The sequence below is a fragment of the Salvelinus alpinus genome, chromosome 28 (genome assembly GCF_045679555.1).
Source record: "Salvelinus alpinus chromosome 28, SLU_Salpinus.1, whole genome shotgun sequence".
In the NCBI taxonomy this organism is placed as follows: domain Eukaryota; kingdom Metazoa; phylum Chordata; class Actinopteri; order Salmoniformes; family Salmonidae; genus Salvelinus; species Salvelinus alpinus.
The window spans coordinates 45436567-45462434 of NC_092113.1; the positions used below are offsets into that span (position 1 = coordinate 45436567).

Below are 25868 nucleotides of genomic sequence, written 5' to 3' on the forward strand. Positions count from 1 at the left end.
TGTTTAACTATTCTTGTGGGGAAATGAAGTCCCCATAAGAAAAGTAAAAAAAAAATTTGACCAACTGGGGGCATTTTGTTCGTCTCCACAATGTCAAATGCTGTTTTAGGGTTTAGTGTTAGAGTTAGGGTTACAATAAGTGTTAGAATGACGTTAAGGTTAAGGTTAGAGTTAGGGTTAGAGTTAAAGTTAGGGTTAGAGTTAGAGTTAGGGTTAGGGTTAGGGTTAGAGTTAGAGTTAGGGTTAGGGGTTAGGGGTTAGGGGTTAGAGTTTAAATTAGTGTTAGAATGACGTTAAGGTTAGAGTTAGGGTTAGAGTTAGAGTTAGGGTTAGAGTTAGGGTTAGGGTTAGGGTTAGAGTTAGAGTTAGGGTTAGGGTTAGAGTTAGAGTTAGGGTTAGAGTTAGAGTTAGGGTTAGGGTTAGGGGTTAGGGGTTAGGGGTTAGAGTTAGAGTTAGAGTTAGAGTTAGAGTTAGGATTACAATTAGTGTTAGAATGACGTTAAGGTTAGAGTTAGAGTTAGAGTTAGGGTTAGAGTTAGGGTTAGGGTTAGGAGCTAGGGTTAGGGTAATGGTAAGAATACAGGTTAGGGTCAGGGTTAGTTTTAGGGTTAAGGTTAGGTTTTTGGGTTAAGGTTAGGGTTAGGGTAATGGTATGAATACAGGTTATGGTTAGGTGTTAGGGAAAATAGAATTTTGAATGGGACTGAATTGTGTGTCCCCACAAGTTTAGCTGTACAAGATACAAGACTGAATTATGTGTGTGTGTGTGCGATAACCAGAAGATAGCCTTAGATTCCTTGCCTCTGATTCATTCAGTACAGTGAGCTTACCTTTTAAAGACTGTATGAATCTGTCCACACACACACACAGGTTAACGTTCACAAGGCCCCAGGGCCAGACGGATTACCAGGACGTGTCCTCAGAGCATGCGCTGACCAGCTGGCTAGCATCTTCACTGACATGTTCAACCTCTACCTGACCCAATCTGTAATACCTACATGTTATAAGCAGACCACCATAGTCCCTGTTGCCCAAGAACGCCATGGTAACCTGTCTCAATGACTATTTCTCCTCGTCTTCGTAACATTGCAAAAAACAGCCTCACTCTAGTTAGTAACCAACAAATAAGAAATTATGTTACCAAGATAAATTACAAAAAAATATGGGAGCACCTTAAATGACATTATGGGCAGAAAACCCAATACATCTCCATCGTTCATATTTGCGTATTGAATATGTTTTTATTTAACCTTTATTTAACTAGGCAAGTCAACGGCCAACCCGGACAATGCTTGGCCAGTTGTGCGCCGCCCTTTGGGACTCCCAATCACGGCCGGATGTGATTCAGCTTGGATTCAAACCAGGGTCTGTAGTGAGGCTTCCAGCACTGAGATGCAGTGCCTTAGACCGCTGCGCCACTCGGGAGACCCGGAAAATATAATCATGAAAGAGAAGGATTTTGCTCAAATTGTGGTCAAGTTTGTGTTGTAAGAGGTTGAAAAACTGTTGATATCCATCAATAATGATGAGCCACCAGGTATAGACAACCTAGACGATAAACTATTGAGAATGGTAGCAGACTGTATTGCCACCAGGTATAGACAACCTAGATGGTAAACTATTGAGAATGGTAGCAGACTGTATTACCACCAGGTATAGACAACCTAGACGATAAACTATTGAGAATGGTAGCAGACTGTATTACCACCAGGTAAAGACAACCTAGATGGGAAACTATTGAGAATGGTAGCAGACTGTATTACCACCAGGTATAGACAACCTAGATGGGAAACTATTGAGAATGGTAGCAGACTGTATTACCACCAGGTATAGACAACCTAGATGGTAAACTATTGAGAATGGTAGCAGACTGTATTACCACCAGGTATAGACAACCTAGATGGTAAACTATTGAGAATGGTAGCAGACTGTATTACCACCAGGTAAAGACAACCTAGATGGGAAACTATTGAGAATGGTAGCAAACTCATTGGATTTGCAAAAAGTAATCAACATAAGGAATTTTTTTTCTTCACCAAACTTTTAACATAAATCCAATGTCACCTTAACCATTCATACCCCTATCCCAGACCTTAACCATTCATAACCCTATCCCTTAACTTAACCCTTACCTTAACCATATCCCAAACCTTAACCCTTACCTTAACCATTCATAACCCTATCCCAAACCGTAACTCTTACCTTAACCATTCATAACCCTATCCCAGACCTTAACCCTTAACCATTCATAACCCTATCCCAGACCTTAACCCTTCATAACCCTATCCCAGACCTTAACTCTTACCTTAACCATTCATAACACTATCCCAGACCTTAACCCTTACCTTAACCATTCATAACCCTATCCCAACCTTAACCCTTACCTTAACCATTCATAACCCTATCCCAACCTTAACCATTCATAACCCTATCCCAGACCTTAACTCTTACCTTAACCATTCATAACCATATCCAATGGGATTATTCATGTCTACATTTTGTTTTTGCCATGTTTATTCTATTACAGACACCTTAATGCATACTAAATGCATGCACGCATCACCGGGGGCAAACTACCTGCCCTCCAGGACACCTACAGCACCCGATGTCACAGGAAGGCCAAAAAGATCATCAAGGACAACAACCACCCGAGCCACAGCCTGTTCTCCCCGCTATCATCCAGAAGGCGAGGTCAGTACAGGTGCATCAAAGCTGGGACCGAGAGACTGAAAAACAGCTTCTATCTCAAGGCCATCAGACTGTTAAACAGCCATCACTAACATTGAGTGGTTGCTGCCAACAAACAGACTCAAATCTCTTGCCACTTTAATAAATGTAAAAATGGACTTAAAGGTATCACTAGTCACTTTAAATAACGCCACTTTAATAATGTCCATATCCCACATTACTCATCTCATATGTATATACAGTATTCTATACCATCTACTGTATCTTGCCTATGCCGCTCGTTCATCCAAATATTTATATGTACATATTCTTATTCATCCCTTTACATTTTTGTGTATAAGGTAGTGGTGAATTTGTTAGATTACTTGTTAGATATTACTGCACTGTTGGAACATTAACATCTGCTAACCATGTGTATGTGACCAATAACATTTGATTTGATAATGTGAGTTAAACAAAAAACAAAACAAAAAAAAGACCTAAAAACGTTTTCCTTAAGTCTAATTTTTACAAGTGTTACTGTCCCCACTACAAAAATATACTTAAATACATGTCATTTTGTCCTTTAAACATTTAAAGCCGCACAATGTCACTTTTTGGGCGACCCTGACCAAATTCACATGGAAATTAAAAGGTTCTACAGCTGTACCATTGACAGCATCTGGACTGGCTGCATCACTGCTTGGTATGGCAAAAACACCACCCTTGATCGCATGGCTACAGAGAGTTGTACGGACAGCCCAGTACATCACTGGGCCCGAGCTCCCTGCCATCCAGGACCTCTATACCAGGCGGTGCAGACAGCCCAGTACATCACTGGGCCCGAGCTCCCTGCCACCCAGGACCTCTGTACCAGGCGGTGTGAAAAGAAGGTCCCGGAGACCCCAACCATCCAAGCCACTGTTTTCTCAAGAGGTATCGATGCACTAAGTCTGACACAAACCGTTTCTATCCCCAAGCAATACGAATGATAAATAGCTAACAGAATAGCTACATGGACCGGGTTTACCTTGTATCTTGATTGACCTTTTATTTCAATATTTGCACTGTCTCTATGCACACACACATTACCCTACACACTACACACACTGTCACTCCAACACACACACATTGCCCTACACACTACACACACTGTCACTCCAACACACACACATTGCCCTACACACTACACACACTGTCACTCCAACACACACACATTACCATACACACTACACACACTGATACTCCAACACACACACAGGGCCCTACACACTACACACACTGTCACTCCAACACACACACAGGGCCCTACACACTACACACACTGTCACTCCAACACACACACATTGCCCTACACACTACACACACTGTCACTCCATCACTCCAGTATCCCTGCACATGTAAATATGATATTGGAACTGTATATAGTTTGCTTACTTACTTTATTCTGTATTTCATATTTCTTATTCTTATTTTTCATGTTTTTTTTGTAGTGATATATTGTTATTGATTACTGCATTGGTTGGGTTTTGAGTTTGCAAGAAAGGCATTTCACTGTACTTGTGCATGTGTCATTAAAACTTGAAATGTGTTATAGATCTGTCATTATCATTGAAAGTCTAAGATGCAGTAGATCTGTTCTATGTGCACTATTTCTATGCTTCCCGTTATTAAGTTTCGTTTTTGTGCCTTTTACCTTCGGTTTTGTTCACCAGCTTCAAACAGCTGAAAATATAATCATTTTGGTTATGGAAAATATATTTAACAGTGGTTTAGATGGTACAATGATTCTCTACACTGGACTTGCTTGTTTTATCACATAAACTGAAATTAGGTAGCTATTAGAATTTTAGCAAAGCAGGAAATGGCGTAGCGATTTCTGCATTGTGCATCTTTAATTAAAATATTGTAGAATTCCATTCATTCCTATGGGGAGGACTGATCCATCTGGGGAGTGCCAATGTGGCCATCTGGTGGCTTCAAATCCCCTCACGTGCCAATATATAGCAATTAAAATGTTATTAAATAACAACACTGTCATCACCCCAAACTAATTTTACCGACACTTTCCTCGTCCTCACCTCACCCCATCCTACATTTTGGTGATCCTCTTTAACGTGCATGTTGCTTGTTCCAGTAAAACTACCTTTCCCATTATGCTCCACGGTAGGCTAGTTATTGCGGAGGAAATTTTACAGCTACCATATTTAATTAAAAATACACGATTACTAACCATATTTCACGTGTGACGCCAAAAAGTGTTTACCCAAATCATAAATATAACCGGAGTGTTTGTATCCTATTTCTCCAGGCGAAGCGTCCATTCGACGCACCGGATATGAGGCACCGGATGTCTCTCTAACTTCCTTTCCTCCTTTCGGTGAGTGCGTGTTCACATCGCGGTGTCTGCCGCTCTTCAACACTCTAGCATTTTTCTAGCGTAGAACCCTAGTTTCCTTTCGTAATAAGTGTTTTTTTGTGTTATTTATACAGATTGCAGCTATGGGTCGCCGGCCAGCCCGATGGTGAGGTTTTATGTCACATGATTTTTAGCTCGGGATTGAAGTATGTCGCTGGATGAAAATGCAAAATGGAGGATATGTTTTCACCATGTGCATTAATGATCTGGCGAACTACATTTACGGGTTTGCTGTCAAGTAATTTACTTGCATAGCCTATGCTTGTACTGTCATAACTAGGTAACTAGATGGTCTGTTACACACTGTCGATCACCTAGGTAACATGGTGTTGAATGTAGCCAGTTGGCATTTAGAGAGTTACTAGTTAGTAAGCTAACCGCTAATGGCATAAACCAGCATAGTTAACTAGCCATTGAAGCGTGTCCGTGGCTGAACATAGTTAGAGGTTATTAGTATACATAGGCTTGTGATTACACAGCATATAACGTTATTTTTTGTACCATACAGTATAAAGATACATGAACATGTGTAAACATCCGTAGTATCATTTGCACTGAACTGACTTAATCACACACTGGGAGGTGCTTTTTTTAAGTGACTGAGACACAACCGACTGGCTAGATTGCCTTCACACACTGAAACATGGCTGTTTCTGGAGAACCTCTGATCATTTAAATTACATTGTTGACATTTTCCTGTGTTGAATGTAAAGGCAGCTGGTGTAATAACCACTTGACAAACCAAACAGTGAAATATGACAGCATGTGGCCTGGTACTGTAGCTGGTCAGCAGATAATTGTTTCAATCCATCTCTCTCCCTCAGCTATCGCTACTGCAAGAACAAGCCCTACCCCAAGTCCCGCTTCTGTCGCGGTGTGCCTGGTAAACCCTTTTTCCTTACTTTCTCCTCTCCTTGGTTATTCCCCAATACCCACTCAAACGGGACTTGAACAGTGGGGGGGTGTGCAGACATGGCCATACTCTTAATCGTATCCGTCAGTTGGATCGAATGATACTTGTGATCTGGGGGGGGGTGTAAAGTTAAAATACGCTTAAGTAGATGTTTGCAAAATTACCCCAACACATCTAACTGCATGTTTCTAGACCAAACAAGCAGCGGGTTGGGAACCGCGGGGGGGGGGGGGTCTGTTTCAACTTACAGCGGGCGGACTAGTTTTCATCAGACAAAATGCGTGTAGGCGTTTCATATTTCTCCTACTCTCGCCCCGCTGGTTAGATATTATGCACATTGATTGCTTGATATCAAACGTCCTTGCCGTGTGAGTTATTATAGTGGCAGAAATCGGAATGATCAGACCGAAAACATGCAGGGAAAAGTGATATTATGAGTTGACAGAGATACAGCATCACTCTGTCCAATCAGAGCAGCAGGATCAACGCACAGCCCGCCCTTCTCTTTATAGACAGGCAAACTAGCCAGTTATCTATACCCTCACTGACTCAGACAGTACGGTTTAGACACCGTTACTGACTGACACGAGAAAGATGCTCGCTGGCTCTTGAAAAATACAATTATTTCTGGTCACGGATAATTACAACAAAAATTCTGGAAATTTCCCGTACTTTACAATACTAGTTCTGTCCGACTACTCTACTCTAATAACAGTGTTCTTAACTGCAGTGCATGAAGCTGACCAGTCCCGCTGCAGTGCGGTTCTGGTGTTCAATGGCTGCAGACAGTGACTCTGTGGTTGTGTATGAGGTCAGCTGGGAGGTGCTGGCCCCTTTAAGGGACCGCTGAGACAAAACGTGACCTGTTTATGCTGAACTACAGAGGGAGTAGCTAATTGGCTGTTTTGTATGTCCGCTTGGTATCTTAAAGAAATTACCTTCGGACCTACGTCAACTATTCCCTGTATGTAATGTACGCTCTGCTCTCTGTAGATCCTAAGATCAGGATCTTTGATCTGGGCAGGAAGAAGGCCAGGGTGGATGAGTTCCCTCTGTGTGGTCACATGGTCTCTGACGAGTACGAGCAGCTGTCCTCTGAAGGTGAGGTCAGAAGTCATCTCTGGGGCACACATCACAGAAACATGTTGTCGTCTGAAAGGCAAGGTTGGATCTAATCTCACCTTCATCTACTTTCTAAATCTCTAGCTCTGGAGGCAGCCCGTATCTGTGCCAACAAGTACATGGTGAAGACTTGTGGAAAGGATGGCTTCCACATCCGGGTCCGCCTGCACCCCTTCCATGTCATCCGTATCAACAAGATGTTGTCCTGCGCCGGGGCTGACAGGTACAGCACACTGTTCTAAACTCCTAGAACACACCTGCAGCTTATTAAGCCGACCAGTCCCGCTGCAGTGCGGTTCTGGTGTGCAATGGCTGCAGACAGTGACTCTGTGGTTGTGTATGAGGCCAGCTGGGAGGTGCTGGCCCCTTTAAGGGACCGCTGAGACAACGCTTTACAACTGATGCTGCTGTGTGTCAGACCAGGACTGACTGGGGATTGTAGACCAGGACGCTGGCTAGATACTGCTCTGCCAGCTGGTAATATGGACACGGTGCTGCTCCGTGTCAATGACCAGCCCGTAGGCCTCTGGTCAACAGTAGTGCACTGTGGAGAATAGGGCGCCATGTGGCCTTTTGAGGTATTTGGGTAATTAGCACTAATGTTTTACTGTAAATCCAGAATGTATTGAAAATGACCCTCAGTCTGGTTCCTCTCCAGGTTTCTTCCCGGTATAGTTTCCCTGGCTCTGGTCTCTGCTCTGGCCCGGGCCGCTGTAAAGCACAATAACTATTGATTGTCAGTAATGTGCCTGTAACAACGCGGTTCTGTGTTTTCTAGGCTCCAGACAGGGATGCGCGGTGCGTTCGGGAAACCCCTGGGCACCGTGGCCCGTGTTAGAATCGGTCAGGTGATCATGTCTGTCCGCACCAAGGCCAGCAACAAGGAGCACATTATCGAGGCTCTCCGCAGAGCCAAGTTCAAGTTCCCCGGGCGCCAGAAGGTAACACGCACACTAAATATACATTTGAAATGCAGACACTTGTATGAGTAGCTACACACTGGGATAACTGGTGTCGATCATTGTGTGAATGTATTAAGATGAGATTTGAACGTGTTAAAACACTCATTGTGAGCTGTTAAACCTCTGCAGTGCATGAAGCTGACCAGTCCCGCTGCAGTGCGGTTCTGGTGTTCAATGGCTGCAGACAGTGACTCTGTGGTTGTGTATGAGGCCAGCTGGGAGGTGCTGGCCCCTTTAAGGGACCACTGAGACAAAACGAGCTATATTTCCTTCACTGAACCATGGTTGCCTCTGGATGACATCTGATCACTCTCCCTTCTCTCTCCCAGATCCACATGTCAAAGAAGTATGGCTTCACTAAGTTCAACGCCGTGGACTTTGATCAAATGATGGCTGAAAAGCGTGTGATTCCTGATGGCTGTGGGGTGAAATACATCCCCTCGACGGGCCCTCTAGCTCGCTGGAAGAAGATTCACGCCATCTAGACACCCGACTACAGACTGTCTGGAAAGGCACAGAAGCATCCGAGAGATCAGAGACATGGTGGAAGAACAACTAGCCAATAAAAGTGTATTGTTGAATATAAACCTGACCTGAGTCGTCTTCCATTATTCTGAGCTTCACTGCTGATTTCAGGTGACAAGGTTCCTCTCTGCACAAATGATTGAATTTCCCGTTACCTTTCTGATGCCCTTCAAACCACTTCCTTCAGATTTAAAAAGTACTGACTTGTAATACTGTCATAGCCCAAATTTAAAAGTAAACATTGGCTGTTGATTACATCACCTAACAGGCCAACAAGTTCCCACAGAGATGTAATCATGTTGTTACTCAAGGTATGAAATTATATTAAAATCTATTTTTTTTAGTTGTGGTCAATTTGCAGTGTACAAATGATTAAACCTGACTGGCACCCGCCTGCCCTTCATCCACACAATATTTCATGACCCTTAACCCACCTGCCCCGCGGCTATGAGTCAACTCACACATCACTGAGGCCCAGAATATCTCCACCTACCAGCACACGATAAATAACCCCTTGCAGAATTAGGTTATACATCCTGATGTCGACTGTAGGCCTAATTGGTAGAGTGCTGCAGAGATGGTTGTCCTTGAAGGTTCGCCCATCTCCAGAGCTCTGTCAGAGTAACCATCGGGGTTTCAAACTTCTTCCATTTAAGAATGATGGCCACAGTGTTCTTGGGGACCTTCAGAGCTGCAGAAATGTTTTGGTACCTTTTCCCAGATCTGTGCCTCGACACAATCCTGTCTCGGAGCTCTACAGACAATTCCTTCGACCTCATGGCTTGGTTTTTTGCCCTGACATGCACTGTCAACTGTGGGACCTTATATAGACAGGTGTGTGCCTTTCCAAATCATGTCCAATCAATTGAATTTACCACAGGTGAACTCCAATCAAGTTGTAGAAACATCTCAAGGATGATCAATGGAAACAGGAAGCACCGGAGCTCAATTTCAAGTCTCACAGCAAAGGGTCTGAATACTTCTGTAAATAAGGTATTTTTTGTGTGAGACTTGGTGTTTTGATACAGTAACGTTGCTCCGTGTTGATAAACTGATACTATCAACTGGCCAAACAACGCACATTCCCTCCCACCGTACCATCAGTGCTGTTGTTGAGCAGCCTAGTCTCCATACGGCCCCTGTTTCCCCTCCACTGAGCTCCATCAGATCTCTGAGCTCCTCCACCTTCGCCCCAAAATATCCCCCTGCAGCACGGTTACCCTCCTTCCCACCTCCACAACATTGTTAGCCATCTCTCCCTTCGTCACAGTGGTAGACATTCTGACTGACACACACGTGGTTTGGTCCTCTCTCTCAACCTAGTTGTATCTTGCGTTACCAGGCCCTTCGTCCTTTATTTCAGACATAAGTCTTAAATACAGACTTCATCAGTGTCAGCTAACCAGTAGGGTTAGGGGAAGAGGAGAGGAAGGGTGGGGGGGGGGGGGGGGGGTCGGTCCAGCATTCCCCGTCTCTGTGGCGATTCCACTCCTCCCTTGTTTCTGTCAGCCGCACCCAATCAGCACGTCCAGTCCATGAAAGGATAGAGGGATAGACGAAGAGCAACCTGGAGAGAGAGAGGAGGGATAGACGAAGAGCAACCTGGAGAGAGAGAGGAGGGATAGACGAAGAGCAACCTGGAGAGAGAGAGGAGGGATAGACGAAGAGCAACCTGGAGAGAGAGAGGAGGGATAGACGAAGAGCAACCTGGAGAGAGAGAGGAGGGATAGACGAAGAGCAACCTGGAGAGAGAGAGGAGGGATAGACGAAGAGCAACCTGGAGAGAGAGAGGAGGGATAGACGAAGAGCAACCTGGAGAGAGAGAGGAGGGATAGACGAAGAGCAACCTGGAGAGAGAGAGGAGGGATAGACGAAGAGCAACCTGGAGAGAGAGAGGAGGGATAGACGAAGAGCAACCTGGAGAGAGAGAGGAGGGATAGACGAAGAGCAACCTGGAGAGAGAGAGGAGGGATAGACGAAGAGCAACCTGGAGAGAGAGAGGAGGGATAGACGAAGAGCAACCTGGAGAGAGAGAGGAGGGATAGACGAAGAGCAACCTGGAGAGAGAGAGGAGGGATAGACGAAGAGCAACCTGGAGAGAGAGAGGAGGGATAGACGAAGAGCAACCTGGAGAGAGAGAGGGGCTCGTTACAAAAGCACCTGCAATTGGGAAATGTTTAACTTGCTATTAGTTGTTTCATGTAACAGCCAATCAAAAATGTGGACTTTGGTCACCTGAGCAACTCCAGCCTTCAGAACTAGAGGTGAATTTATTGTAGACTTGTGCTTCTTTCTGTTCCATGTATCATTTCATCCTCGCCTCCTTCCCTTCCTCCTTCTCTAGAGATCTCCATCTACCTTGTTCTGGTTTCTCTCTTCCCTCATTCTCTCTGTCACCTCCATCCTTCTCTTCCCTCATTCTCTCTCTCACCTCCATCCTTCTCTTCCCTCATTCTCTCTCTCACCTCCATCCTTCTCTTCCCTCATTCTCTCTCTCACCTCCATCCTTCTCTTCCCTCATTCTCTCTCTCACCTCCATCCTTCTCTTCCCTCATTCTCTCTCTCACCTCCATCCTTCTCTTCCCTCATTCTCTCTCTCACCTCCATCCTTCTCTTCCCTCATTATCTCTCTCACCTCCATCCTTTTCTCCCTTTCTCTCTCTCTCACCTCCATCCTTCTCTCCCTTTTCTCTCTCTCTCTCTACTCCCAGCATTGTTCTATGCAGACCTATTTTCAAATCAAATTGTATTGGTCACATACACGTGTTTAAATCAAATCAAATCAAATCAAATTTTATTAGTCACATACACATGGTTAGCAGATGTTAATGCGAGTGTAGCGAAATGCTTGTGCTTCTAGTTCCGACAATGCAGTAATAACCAACAAGTAATCTAACCTAACAATTCCACAACTACTACCTTATACACACACAAGTGTAAAGGGATAAAGAATATGTACATAAAGATATATGAATGAGTGGTGGTACAGAACGGCATGGCAAGATGCAGTAGATGGTATAGAGTACGGTATATACATATGAGATGAGTACTGTAGGGTATGTAAACATAAAGTGGCATAGTTTAAAGTGGCTAGTGGTACATGTATTACATAAAGATGGCAAGATGCAGTAGATGATATAGAGTACAGTATATACATATGAGATGGGTAATGTAGGGTATGTAAACATTATATTAAGTGGCATTGTTTAAAGTGGCTAGTGGTACATTTTTACATAATTACCATCAATTCCCATTTTTAAAGTGGCTGGAGTTGAGTCAGTATGTTGGCAGCGGCCGCTAAATGTTAGTGGTGGCTGTTTAACAGTCTGATGGCCTTGAGATAGAAGCTGTTTTTCAGTCTCTCGGTCCCTGCTTTGATGCACCTGTACTGACCTCGCCTTCTGGATGATAGCGGGGTGAACAGGTAGTGGCTTGGGTGGTTGTTGTCCTTGATGATCTTTATGGCCTTCCTGTGACATCGGGTGGTGTAGGTGTCCTGGAGGGCAGGTAGTTTGCCCCCGGTGATGCGTTCTGCAGACCTCACTACCCTCTGGAGAGCCTTACGGTTGTGGGCGGAGCAGTTGCGGTACCAGGCGGTGATACAGCCCGACAGGATGCTCTCGATTGTGCATCTGTAGAAGTTTGTGAGTGCTTTTGGTGACAAGCCGAATTTCTTCAGCCTCCTGAGGTTGAAGAGGCGCTGCTGCGCCTTCTTCACGACGCTGTCTGTGTGGGTGGACCAATTCAGTTTGTCCGTGATGTGTACACCGAGGAACTTAAAACTTTCCACCTTCTCCACTACTGACCCGTCGATGTGGATAGGGGGGTGCTCCCTCTGCTGTTTCCTGAAGTCCACAATCATCTCCTTTGTTTTGTTGACGTTGAGTGTGATGTTATTTTCCTGACACCACACTCCGAGGGCCCTCACCTCATCCCTGTAGGCCGTCTCGTCGTTGTTGGTAATCAAGCCTACCACTGTAGTGTCATCCGCAAACTTGATGATTGAGTTGGAGGCGTGCATGGCCACGCAGTCGTGGGTGAACAGGGAGTACAGGAGAGGGCTCAGAACGCACCCTTGTGGGGCCCCAGTGTTGAGGATCAGCCGGGTGGAGATGTTGTTACCTACCCTCACCACCTGGGGGCGGCCCGTCAGGAAGTCCAGGACCCAGTTGCACAGGGCGGGGTCGAGACCCAGGGTCTCGAGCTTGATGACGAGTTTGGAGGGTACTATGGTGTTAAATGCTGAGCTGTAATCGATGAACAGCATTCTCACATGGGTATTCCTCTTGTCCAGATGGGTTAGGGCAGTGTGCAGTGTGGTTGCGATTGCGTCGTCTGTGGACCTATTGGGTCGGTAAGCAAATTGGAGTGGGTCTAGGGTGTCCGGTAGGGTGGAGGTGATATGGTCCTTGACTAGTCTCTCAAAGCACTTCATGATGACGGAAGTGAGTGCTACGGGGCGGTAGTCGTTTAGCTCAGTTACCTTAGCTTTCTTGGGAACAGGAACAATGGTGGCCCTCTTGAAGCATGTGGGAACAGCAGACTGGGATAAGGATTGATTGAATATGTCCGTAAACACACCAGCCAGTTGGTCTGCGCATGCTCTGAGGACGCGGCTGGGAATGCCGTCTGGGCCTGCAGCCTTGCGAGGGTTAACACGTTTAAATGTTTTACTCACCTCGGCTGCAGTGAAGGAGAGCCCGCATGTTTTGGTAGGGGGCCGTGTCAGTGGCACTGTATTGTCCTCAAAGCAGGCAAAAAAGTTGTTTAGCCTGTCTGGGAGCAAGACATCCTGGTCCGCGATGGGGCTGGTTTTCTTTTTGTAATCCGTGATTGACTGTAGACCCTGCCACATACCTCTTGTGTCTGAGCTGTTGAATTGCGACTCGATTTTGTCTCTGTACTGGGACTTAGCCTGTTTGATTGCCTTGCGGAGAGAATAGCTACACTGTTTGTATTCGGTTTAGGAGATGTTATTGCTGGTATAGCGAAATGCTTGTGTTTCTAGCTCCAACAGGGCAGTAGTATCAATAGTGGTGGGCCCTATTAGACTATAGCCTACAACTAGTGATACCAGGTAGTGGTGGGCCCTATTAGACTATAGCCTACAACTAGTGATACCAGGTAGTGGTGGGCCCTATTAGACTATAGCCTACAACTAGTGATACCAGGTAGTGGTGGGCCCTATTAGACTATAGCCTACAACTAGTGATACCAGGTAGTGGTGGGCCCTATTAGACTATAGCCTACAACTAGTAATACCAGGTAGTGGTGGGCCCTATTAGACTATAGCCTACAACTAGTAATACCAGGTAGTGGTGGGCCCTATTAGACTATAGCCTACAACTAGTAATACCAGGTAGTGGTGGGCCCTATTAGACTATAGCCTACAACTAGTAATACCAGGTAGTGGTGGGCCCTATTAGACTATATCCTACAACTAGTAATACCAGGTAGTGGTGGGCCCTATTAGACTATAGCCTACAACTGGTAATACCACGTAGTGGTGGGCCCTATTAGACTATAGCCTACAACTAGAAATACCACGTAGTGGTGGGCCCTATTAGACTATAGCCTACAACTAGTAATACCAGGTAGTGGTGGGCCCTATTAGACTATAGCCTACAACTAGTGATACCAGGTAGTGGTGGGCCCTATTAGACTACAGCCTACAACTAGTGATACCACGTAGTGGTGGGCCCTATTAGACTATAGCCTACAACTAGTAATACCAGGTAGTGGTGGGCCCTATTAGACTATAGCCTACAACTAGTAATACCAGGTAGTGGTGGGCCCTATTAGACTATAGCCTACAACTAGTGATACCAGGTAGTGGTGGGCCCTATTAGACTATAGCCTACAACTAGTAATACCAGGTAGTGGTGGGCCCTATTAGACTATAGGCTACAACTAGTGATACCAGGTAGTGGTGGGCCCTATTAGACTATAGGCTACAACTAGTGATACCAGGTAGTGGTGGGCCCTATTAGACTATAGGCTACAACTAGTAATACCAGGTAGTGGTGGGCCCTATTAGACTATAGTCTACAACTAGTAATACCAGGTAGTGGTGGGCCCTATTAGACTATAGCCTACAACTAGTAATACCAGGTAGTGGTGGGCCCTATTAGACTATAGCCTACAACTAGTGATACCAGGTAGTGGTGGGCCCTATTAGACTATAGCCTACAACTAGTAATACCAGGTAGTGGTGGGCCCTATTAGACTATAGGCTACAACTAGTGATACCAGGTAGTGGTGGGCCCTATTAGACTATAGGCTACAACTAGTGATACCAGGTAGTGGTGGGCCCTATTAGACTATAGGCTACAACTAGTAATACCAGGTAGTGGTGGGCCCTATTAGACTATAGCCTACAACTAGTAATACCAGGTAGTGGTGGGCCCTATTAGACTATAGCCTACAACTAGTAATACCAGGTAGTGGTGGGCCCTATTAGACTATAGCCTACAACTAGTGATAGCAGGTAGTGGTGGGCCCTATTAGACTATAGCCTACAACTAGTAATACCAGGTAGTGGTGGGCCCTATTAGACTATAGCCTACAACTAGTGATACCAGGTAGTGGTAGGCCCTATTAGACTATAGCCTACAACTAGTAATACCAGGTAGTGGTGGGCCCTATTAGACTATAGCCTACAACTAGTGATACCACGTAGTGGTGGGCCCTATTAGACTATAGCCTACAACTAGTGATACCAGGTAGTGGTGGGCCCTATTAGACTATAGCCTACAACTAGTAATACCAGGTAGTGGTGGGCCCTATTAGACTATAGCCTACAACTAGTAATACCAGGTAGTGGTGGGCCCTATTAGACTATAGCCTACAACTACTAATACCAGGTAGTGGTGGGCCCTATTAGACTATAGCCTACAACTAGTAATACCAGGTAGTGGTGGGCCCTATTAGACTATAGCCTACAACTAGTAATACCAGGTAGTGGTGGGCCCTATTAGACTATAGCCTACAACTAGTAATACCAGGTAGTGGTGGGCCCTATTAGACTATAGCCTACAACTAGTAATACCAGGTAGTGGTGGGCCCTATTAGACTATAGCCTACAACTAGTAATACCAGGTAGTGGTGGGCCCTATTAGACTATAGCCTACAACTAGTAATACCAGGTAGTGGTGGGCCCTATTAGACTATAGCCTACAACTAGTAATACCAGGTAGTGGTGGGCCCTATTAGACTATAGCCTACAACTAGTAATACCAGGTAGTGGTGGGCCCTATTAGACTATAGCCTACAACTAGTGATAGCAGGTAGTGGTGGGCCCTATTAGACTATAGCCTACAACTAGTAATACCAGGTAGTGGTGGGCCCTATTAGACTATAGCCTACAACTAGTAATACCAGGTAGTGGTGGGCCCTATTAGACTATAGCCTACAACTAGTAATACCAGGTAGTGGTGGGCCCTATTAGACTATAGCCTACAACTAGTAATACCAGGTAGTGGTGGGCCCTATTAGACTATAGCCTACAACTAGTGATACCAGGTAGTGGTGGGCCCTATTAGACTATAGCCTACAACTAGTGATACCAGGTAGTGGTGGGCCCTATTAGACTATAGCCTACAACTAGTGATAGCAGGTAGTGGTGGGCCCTATTAGACTATAGCCTACAACTAGTAATACCAGGTAGTGGTGGGCCCTATTAGACTATAGCCTACAACTAGTGATACCAGGTAGTGGTGGGCCCTATTAGACTATAGCCTGCCTACAACTAGTGATACCAGGTAGTGGTGGGCCCTATTAGACTATAGCCTACAACTAGTAATACCAGGTAGTGGTGGGCCCTATTAGACTATAGCCTACAACTAGTAATACAGGTAGTGGTGGGCCCTATTAGACTATAGCCTACAACAAGTAATACCAGGTAGTGGTGGGCCCTATTAGACTATAGGCTACAACTAGTAATACCACGTAGTGGTGGGCCCTATTAGACTATAGCCTACAACTAGTGATACCAGGTAGTGGTGGGCCCTATTAGACTATAGGCTACAACTAGTGATACCAGGTAGTGATGGGCCCTATTAGACTATAGGCTACAACTAGTGATACCAGGTAGTGGTGGGCCCTATTAGACTATAGCCTACAACTAGTGATACCAGGTAGTGGTGGGCCCTATTAGACTATAGCCTACAACTAGTGATACCAGGTAGTGGTGGGCCCTATTAGACTATAGCCTACAACTAGTGATACCAGGTAGTGGTGGGCCCTATTAGACTATAGCCTACAACTAGTAATACCAGGTAGTGGTGGGCCCTATTAGACTATAGCCTACAACTAGTGATACCAGGTAGTGGTGGGCCCTATTAGACTATAGCCTGCCTACAACTAGTGATACCAGGTAGTGGTGGGCCCTATTAGACTATAGCCTACAACTAGTAATACCAGGTAGTGGTGGGCCCTATTAGACTATAGCCTACAACTAGTAATATCATGTAGTGGTGGGCCCTATTAGACTATAGCCTACAACTAGTGATACCAGGTAGTGGTGGGCCCTATTAGACTATAGCCTACAACTAGTGATACCAGGTAGTGGTGGGCCCTATTAGACTATAGCGTACAACTAGTAATACCAGGTAGTGGTGGGCCCTATTAGACTATAGCCTACAACTAGTGATACCAGGTAGTGGTGGGCCCTATTAGACTATAGCCTACAACTAGTAATACCAGGTAGTGGTAGGCCCAATAGACTATAGCCTACAACTAGTGATACCAAGTAGTGGTGGGCCCTATTAGACTATAGCCTACAACTAGTGATACCAGGTAGTGGTGGGCCCTATTAGACTATAGCCTACAACTAGTGATACCAGGTAGTGGTGGGCCCTATTAGACTATAGCCTACAACTAGTAATACCAGGTAGTGGTGGGCCCTATTAGACTATAGCCTACAACTAGTAATACCAGGTAGTGGTGGGCCCTATTAGACTATAGCCTACAACTAGTAATACCAGGTAGTGGTGGGCCCTATTAGACTATATCCTACAACTAGTAATACCAGGTAGTGGTGGGCCCTATTAGACTATAGCCTACAACTAGTGATAGCAGGTAGTGGTGGGCCCTATTAGACTATAGCCTACAACTAGTAATACCAGGTAGTGGTGGGCCCTATTAGACTATAGCCTACAACTAGTAATACCAGGTAGTGGTGGGCCCTATTAGACTATAGCCTACAACTAGTAATACCAGGTAGTGGTGGGCCCTATTAGACTATAGCCTACAACTAGTAATACCAGGTAGTGGTGGGCCCTATTAGACTATAGGCTACAACTAGTGATACCAGGTAGTGGTGGGCCCTATTAGACTATAGCCTACAACTAGTGATACCAGGTAGTGGTGGGCCCTATTAGACTATAGCCTACAACTAGTGATACCAGGTAGTGGTGGGACCTATTAGACTATAGCCTACAACTAGTGATACCAGGTAGTGGTGGGCCCTATTAGACTATAGCCTACAACTAGTGATACCAGGTAGTGGTGGGCCCTATTAGAATATAGCCTACAACTAGTAATACCAGGTAGTGGTGGGCCCTATTAGACTATAGGCTACAACTAGTGATACCAGGTAGTGGTGGGCCCTATTAGACTATAGCCTAAAACTAGTGATACCAGGTAGTGGTGGGCCCTATTAGACTATAGCCTACAACTAGTAATACCAGGTAGTGGTGGGCCCTATTAGACTATAGCCTGCCTACAACTAGTGATACCAGGTAGTGGTGGGCCCTATTAGACTATAGCCTACAACTAGTAATACCAGGTAGTGGTGGGCCCTATTAGACTATAGCCTACAACTAGTAATATCATGTAGTGGTGGGCCCTATTAGACTATAGCCTACAACTAGTGATACCAGGTAGTGGTGGGCCCTATTAGACTATAGCCTACAACTAGTGATACCAGGTAGTGGTGGGCCCTATTAGACTATAGCCTACAACTAGCAATACCAGGTAGTGGTGGGCCCTATTAGACTATAGCCTACAACTAGTGATACCAGGTAGTGGTGGGCCCTATTAGACTATAGCCTACAACTAGTAATAACAGGTAGTGGTAGGCCCAATAGACTATAGCCTACAACTAGTGATACCAGGTAGTGGTGGGCCCTATTAGACTATAGCCTACAACTAGTGATACCAGGTAGTGGTGGGCCCTATTAGACTATAGCCTACAACTAGTAATACCAGGTAGTGGTGGGCCCTATTAGACTATAGCCTGCCTACAACTAGTGATACCAGGTAGTGGTGGGCCCTATTAGACTATAGCCTACAACTAGTAATACCAGGTAGTGGTGGGCCCTATTAGACTATAGCCTACAACTAGTAATACCAGGTAGTGGTGGGCCCTATTAGACTATATCCTACAACTAGTAATACCAGGTAGTGGTGGGCCCTATTAGACTATAGCCTACAACTAGTGATACCAGGTAGTGGTGGGCCCTATTAGACTATAGCCTACAACTAGTGATACCAGGTAGTGGTGGGCCCTATTAGACTATAGCCTACAACTAGTGATACCAGGTAGTGGTGGGCCCTATTAGACTATAGCCTACAACTAGTAATGCCAGGTAGTGGTGGGCCCTATTAGACTATAGCCTGCCTACAACTAGTGATACCAGGTAGTGGTGGGCCCTATTAGACTATAGCCTACAACTAGTAATACCAGGTAGTGGTGGGCCCTATTAGACTATAGCCTACAACTAGTAATACCAGGTAGTGGTGGGCCCTATTAGACTATATCCTACAACTAGTAATACCAGGTAGTGGTGGGCCCTATTAGACTATAGCCTACAACTAGTGATACCAGGTAGTGGTGGGCCCTATTAGACTATAGCCTACAACTAGTGATACCAGGTAGTGGTGGGACCTATTAGACTATAGCCTACAACTAGTGATACCAGGTAGTGGTGGGCCCTATTAGACTATAGCCTACAACTAGTGATACCAGGTAGTGGTGGGCCCTATTAGACTATAGCCTACAACTAGTAATACCAGGTAGTGGTGGGCCCTATTAGACTATAGCCTACAACTAGTAATACAGGTAGTGGTGGGCCCTATTAGACTATAGCCTACAACAAGTAATACCAGGTAGTGGTGGGCCCTATTAGACTATAGCCTACAACTAGTAATACCACGTAGTGGTGGGCCCTATTAGACTATAGCCTACAACTAGTGATACCAGGTAGTGGTGGGCCCTATTAGACTATAGGCTACAACTAGTGATACCAGGTAGTGATGGGCCCTATTAGACTATAGGCTACAACTAGTGATACCAGGTAGTGGTGGGCCCTATTAGACTATAGCCTACAACTAGTGATACCAGGTAGTGGTGGGCCCTATTAGACTATAGCCTGCCTACAACTAGTGATACCAGGTAGTGGTGGGCCCTATTAGACTATAGCCTACAACTAGTAATACCAGGTAGTGGTGGGCCCTATTAGACTATAGCCTACAACTAGTAATATCATGTAGTGGTGGGCCCTATTAGACTATAGCCTACAACTAGTGATACCAGGTAGTGGTGGGCCCTATTAGACTATAGCCTACAACTAGTGATACCAGGTAGTGGTGGGCCCTATTAGACTATAGCCTACAACTAGTGATACCAGGTAGTGGTGGGCCCTATTAGACTATAGCCTACAACTAGTAATACCAGGTAGTGGTGGGCCCTATTAGACTATAGCCTACAACTAGTGATACCAGGTAGTGGTGGGCCCTATTAGACTATAGCCTACAACTAGTGATACCAGGTAGTGGTGGGCCCTATTAGACTATAGCCTACAACTAGTAATACAGGTAGTGGTGGGCCCTATTAGACTATAGCCTACAACTAGTAATATCATGTAGTGGTGGGCCCTATTAGACTATAGCCTACAACTAGTGATACCAGGTAGTGGTGGGCCCTATTAGACTATAGGCCTACAACTAGTGATACCAGGTAGTGGTGGGCCCTATTAGACTATAGCCTACAACTAGTGATACCAGGTAGTGGTGGGCCCTATTAGACTATAGCCTACAACTACCCTGTTAGACTATAGCCTACAACTAGTGATACCAGGTAGTGGTGGGCCCTATTAGACTATAGCCTACAACTAGTGATACCAGGTAGTGGTGGGCCCTATTAGACTATAGCCTACAACTAGTGATACCAGGTAGTGGTGGGCCCTATTAGACTATAGCCTACAACTAGTAATGCCAGGTAGTGGTGGGCCCTATTAGACTATAGCCTACAACTAGTGATACCAGGTAGTGGTGGGCCCTATTAGACTATAGCCTACAACTAGTAATACCAGGTAGTGGTGGGCCCTATTAGACTATAGCCTACAACTAGTGATACCAGGTAGTGGTGGGCCCTATTAGACTATAGCCTGCCTACAACTAGTGATACCAGGTAGTGGTGGGCCCTATTAGACTATAGCCTACAACTAGTAATACCAGGTAGTGGTGGGCCCTATTAGACTATAGCCTACAACTAGTAATATCATGTAGTGGTGGGCCCTATTAGACTATAGCCTACAACTAGTGATACCAGGTAGTGGTGGGCCCTATTAGACTATAGGCTACAACTAGTGATACCAGGTAGTGGTGGGCCCTATTAGACTATAGCCTACAACTAGTGATACCAGGTAGTGGTGGGCCCTATTAGACTATAGCCTACAACTAGTGATACCAGGTAGTGGTGGGCCCTATTAGACTATAGCCTACAACTAGTGATACCAGGTAGTGGTGGGCCCTATTAGACTATAGCCTACAACTAGTGATACCAGGTAGTGGTGGGCCCTATTAGACTATAGCCTACAACTAGTAATACCAGGTAGTGGTGGGCCCTATTAGACTATAGCCTACAACTAGTGATACCAGGTAGTGGTGGGCCCTATTAGACTATAGCCTGCCTACAACTAGTGATACCAGGTAGTGGTGGGCCCTATTAGACTATAGCCTACAACTAGTAATACCAGGTAGTGGTGGGCCCTATTAGACTATAGCCTACAACTAGTAATATCATGTAGTGGTGGGCCCTATTAGACTATAGCCTACAACTAGTGATACCAGGTAGTGGTGGGCCCTATTAGACTATAGCCTACAACTAGTGATACCAGGTAGTGGTGGGCCCTATTAGACTATAGCCTACAACTAGTAATACCAGGTAGTGGTGGGCCCTATTAGACTATAGCCTACAGCTAGTGATACCAGGTAGTGGTGGGCCCTATTAGACTATAGCCTACAACTAGTAATAACAGGTAGTGGTGGGCCCAATTAGACTATAGCCTACAACTAGTGATACCAGGTAGTGGTGGGCCCTATTAGACTATAGCCTGCCTACAACTAGTGATACCAGGTAGTGGTGGGCCCTATTAGACTATAGCCTACAACTAGTAATACCAGGTAGTGGTGGGCCCTATTAGACTATAGCCTACAACTAGTAATATCATGTAGTGGTGGGCCCTATTAGACTATAGCCTACAACTAGTGATACCAGGTAGTGGTGGGCCCTATTAGACTATAGCCTACAACTAGTGATACCAGGTAGTGGTGGGCCCTATTAGACTATAGCCTACAACTAGTAATACCAGGTAGTGGTGGGCCCTATTAGACTATAGCCTACAACTAGTGATACCAGGTAGTGGTGGGCCCTATTAGACTATAGCCTACAACTAGTAATAACAGGTAGTGGTAGGCCCAATAGACTATAGCCTACAACTAGTGATACCAGGTAGTGGTGGGCCCTATTAGACTATAGCCTACAACTAGTGATACCAGGTAGTGGTGGGCCCTATTAGACTATAGCCTACAACTAGTAATACCAGGTAGTGGTGGGCCCTATTAGACTATAGCCTACAACTAGTGATACCAGGTAGTGGTGGGCCCTATTAGACTATAGCCTACAACTAGTGATACCAGGTAGTGGTGGGCCCTATTAGACTATAGCCTACAACTAGTGATACCAGGTAGTGGTGGGCCCTATTAGACTATAGCCTACAACTAGTGATACCAGGTAGTGGTGGGCCCTATTAGACTATAGCCTACAACTAGTGATACCAGGTAGTGGTGGGCCCTATTAGACTATAGCCTACAACTAGTGATACCAGGTAGTGGTGGGCCCTATTAGACTATAGCCTACAACTAGTAATACCAGGTAGTGGTGGGCCCTATTAGACTATAGCCTACAACTAGTAATACCAGGTAGTGGTGGGCCCTATTAGACTATAGCCTACAACTAGTGATACCAGGTAGTGGTGGGCCCTATTAGACTATAGCCTACAACTAGTAATACCAGGTAGTGGTGGGCCCTATTAGACTATAGCCTACAACTAGTGATACCAGGTAGTGGTGGGCCCTATTAGACTATAGCCTGCCTACAACTAGTGATACCAGGTAGTGGTGGGCCCTATTAGACTATAGCCTACAACTAGTAATACCAGGTAGTGGTGGGCCCTATTAGACTATAGCCTACAACTAGTAATATCATGTAGTGGTGGGCCCTATTAGACTATAGCCTACAACTAGTAATACCAGGTAGTGGTGGGCCCTATTAGACTATAGCCTACAACTACTAATACCAGGTAGTGGTGGGCCCTATTAGACTATAGCCTACAACTAGTAATACCAGGTAGTGGTGGGCCCTATTAGACTATAGCCTACAACTAGTAATACCAGGTAGTGGTGGGCCCTATTAGACTATAGCCTACAACTAGTAATACCAGGTAGTGGTGGGCCCTATTAGACTATAGCCTACAACTAGTGATACCAGGTAGTGGTGGGCCCTATTAGACTATAGCCTACAACTAGTAATACCAGGTAGTGGTGGGCCCTATTAGACTATAGCCTACAACTAGTAATACCAGGTAGTGGTGGGCCCTATTAGACTATAGCCTACAACTAGTGATACCAGGTAGTGGTGGGCCCTATTAGACTATAGCCTACAACTAGTGATACCAGGTAGTGGTGGGCCCTATTAGACTATAGCCTACAACTAGTGATACCAGGTAGTGGTGGGCCCTATTAGACTATAGCCTACAACTAGTAATACCAGGTAGTGGTGGGCCCTATTAGACTATAGCCTACAACTAGTGATACCAGGTAGTGGTGGGCCCTATTAGACTATAGCCTACAACTAGTAATACCAGGTAGTGGTGGGCCCTATTAGACTATAGCCTACAACTAGTGATACCAGGTAGTGGTGGGCCCTATTAGACTATAGCCTGCCTACAACTAGTGATACCAGGTAGTGGTGGGCCCTATTAGACTATAGCCTACAACTAGTAATACCAGGTAGTGGTGGGCCCTATTAGACTATAGCCTACAACTAGTAATATCATGTAGTGGTGGGCCCTATTAGACTATAGCCTACAACTAGTGATACCAGGTAGTGGTGGGCCCTATTAGACTATAGGCTACAACTAGTGATACCAGGTAGTGGTGGGCCCTATTAGACTATAGCCTACAACTAGTGATACCAGGTAGTGGTGGGCCCTATTAGACTATAGCCTACAACTAGTGATACCAGGTAGTGGTGGGCCCTATTAGACTATAGCCTACAACTAGTGATACCAGGTAGTGGTGGGCCCTATTAGACTATAGCCTACAACTAGTGATACCAGGTAGTGGTGGGCCCTATTAGACTATAGCCTACAACTAGTAATACCAGGTAGTGGTGGGCCCTATTAGACTATAGCCTACAACTAGTGATACCAGGTAGTGGTGGGCCCTATTAGACTATAGCCTGCCTACAACTAGTGATACCAGGTAGTGGTGGGCCCTATTAGACTATAGCCTACAACTAGTAATACCAGGTAGTGGTGGGCCCTATTAGACTATAGCCTACAACTAGTAATATCATGTAGTGGTGGGCCCTATTAGACTATAGCCTACAACTAGTAATACCAGGTAGTGGTGGGCCCTATTAGACTATAGCCTACAACTAGTGATACCAGGTAGTGGTGGGCCCTATTAGACTATAGCCTACAACTAGTAATACCAGGTAGTGGTGGGCCCTATTAGACTATAGCCTACAACTAGTGATACCAGGTAGTGGTGGGCCCTATTAGACTATAGCCTACAACTAGTAATAACAGGTAGTGGTAGGCCCAATAGACTATAGCCTACAACTAGTGATACCAGGTAGTGGTGGGCCCTATTAGACTATAGCCTACAACTAGTGATACCAGGTAGTGGTGGGCCCTATTAGACTATAGCCTACAACTAGTAATACCAGGTAGTGGTGGGCCCTATTAGACTATAGCCTACAACTAGTAATACCAGGTAGTGGTGGGCCCTATTAGACTATAGCCTACAACTAGTAATACCAGGTAGTGGTGGGCCCTATTAGACTATAGCCTACAACTAGTGATACCAGGTAGTGGTGGGCCCTATTAGACTATAGCCTACAACTAGTGATACCAGGTAGTGGTGGGCCCTATTAGACTATAGCCTACAACTAGTAATACCAGGTAGTGGTGGGCCCTATTAGACTATAGCCTACAACTAGTGATACCAGGTAGTGGTGGGCCCTATTAGACTATAGCCTACAACTAGTAATACCAGGTAGTGGTGGGCCCTATTAGACTATAGCCTACAACTAGTGATACCAGGTAGTGGTGGGCCCTATTAGACTATAGCCTACAACTAGTGATACCAGGTAGTGGTGGGCCCTATTAGACTATAGCCTACAACTAGTGATACCAGGTAGTGGTGGGCCCTATTAGACTATAGCCTACAACTAGTAATACCAGGTAGTGGTGGGCCCTATTAGACTATAGCCTACAACTAGTGATACCAGGTAGTGGTGGGCCCTATTAGACTATAGCCTACAACTAGTGATACCAGGTAGTGGTGGGCCCTATTAGACTATAGCCTACAACTAGTGATACCAGGTAGTGGTGGGCCCTATTAGACTATAGCCTACAACTAGTGATACCAGGTAGTGGTGGGCCCTATTAGACTATAGCCTACAACTAGTAATACCAGGTAGTGGTGGGCCCTATTAGACTATAGCCTACAACTAGTGATACCAGGTAGTGGTGGGCCCTATTAGACTATAGCCTGCCTACAACTAGTGATACCAGGTAGTGGTGGGCCCTATTAGACTATAGCCTACAACTAGTAATACCAGGTAGTGGTGGGCCCTATTAGACTATAGCCTACAACTAGTAATATCATGTAGTGGTGGGCCCTATTAGACTATAGCCTACAACTAGTGATACCAGGTAGTGGTGGGCCCTATTAGACTATAGCCTAC

The 25868-nt window shown here is 45.4% G+C and overlaps 1 protein-coding gene and 3 non-coding genes across 4 annotated transcripts; all 4 read left to right on the forward strand.

Moving 5' to 3' along the window:
- The first annotated feature begins 5027 nt into the window (after nucleotides 1-5027).
- On the forward strand, nucleotides 5028-8670 carry rpl10 (ribosomal protein L10). The gene is made up of 6 exons (XM_071373287.1): nucleotides 5028-5192; nucleotides 5911-5969; nucleotides 6993-7100; nucleotides 7206-7344; nucleotides 7900-8062; nucleotides 8413-8670. Exons 1-6 carry the CDS (start codon nucleotides 5170-5172, stop codon nucleotides 8566-8568), a joined length of 648 nt encoding a protein of 215 aa, XP_071229388.1. The 5' UTR covers nucleotides 5028-5169; the 3' UTR covers nucleotides 8569-8670.
- Nucleotides 6724-6856, forward strand: LOC139558051 (small nucleolar RNA SNORA70). Its single transcript, XR_011671542.1, has one exon. It is a non-coding gene; the product is annotated as a small nucleolar RNA SNORA70 (small nucleolar RNA).
- Nucleotides 7379-7511, forward strand: LOC139558049 (small nucleolar RNA SNORA70). The gene has a single exon (XR_011671540.1). It is a non-coding gene; the product is annotated as a small nucleolar RNA SNORA70 (small nucleolar RNA).
- On the forward strand, nucleotides 8207-8339 carry LOC139558050 (small nucleolar RNA SNORA70). The gene has a single exon (XR_011671541.1). It is a non-coding gene; the product is annotated as a small nucleolar RNA SNORA70 (small nucleolar RNA).
- Nucleotides 8671-25868: the final 17198 nt, after the last annotated feature.

Bases quoted from the DNA above. Each gene is read 5' to 3' on its own strand.
- rpl10 (XM_071373287.1), top strand. From the start codon at position 5,170: ATGGGTCGCCGGCCAGCCCGATG. The intron at 5,193-5,910 runs GTGAGGTTTTAT...TCTCTCCCTCAG, and splicing joins GGTCGCCGGCCAGCCCGATG to CTATCGCTACTGCAAGAACA. The intron at 7,345-7,899 runs GTACAGCACACT...TGTGTTTTCTAG, and splicing joins TCCTGCGCCGGGGCTGACAG to GCTCCAGACAGGGATGCGCG.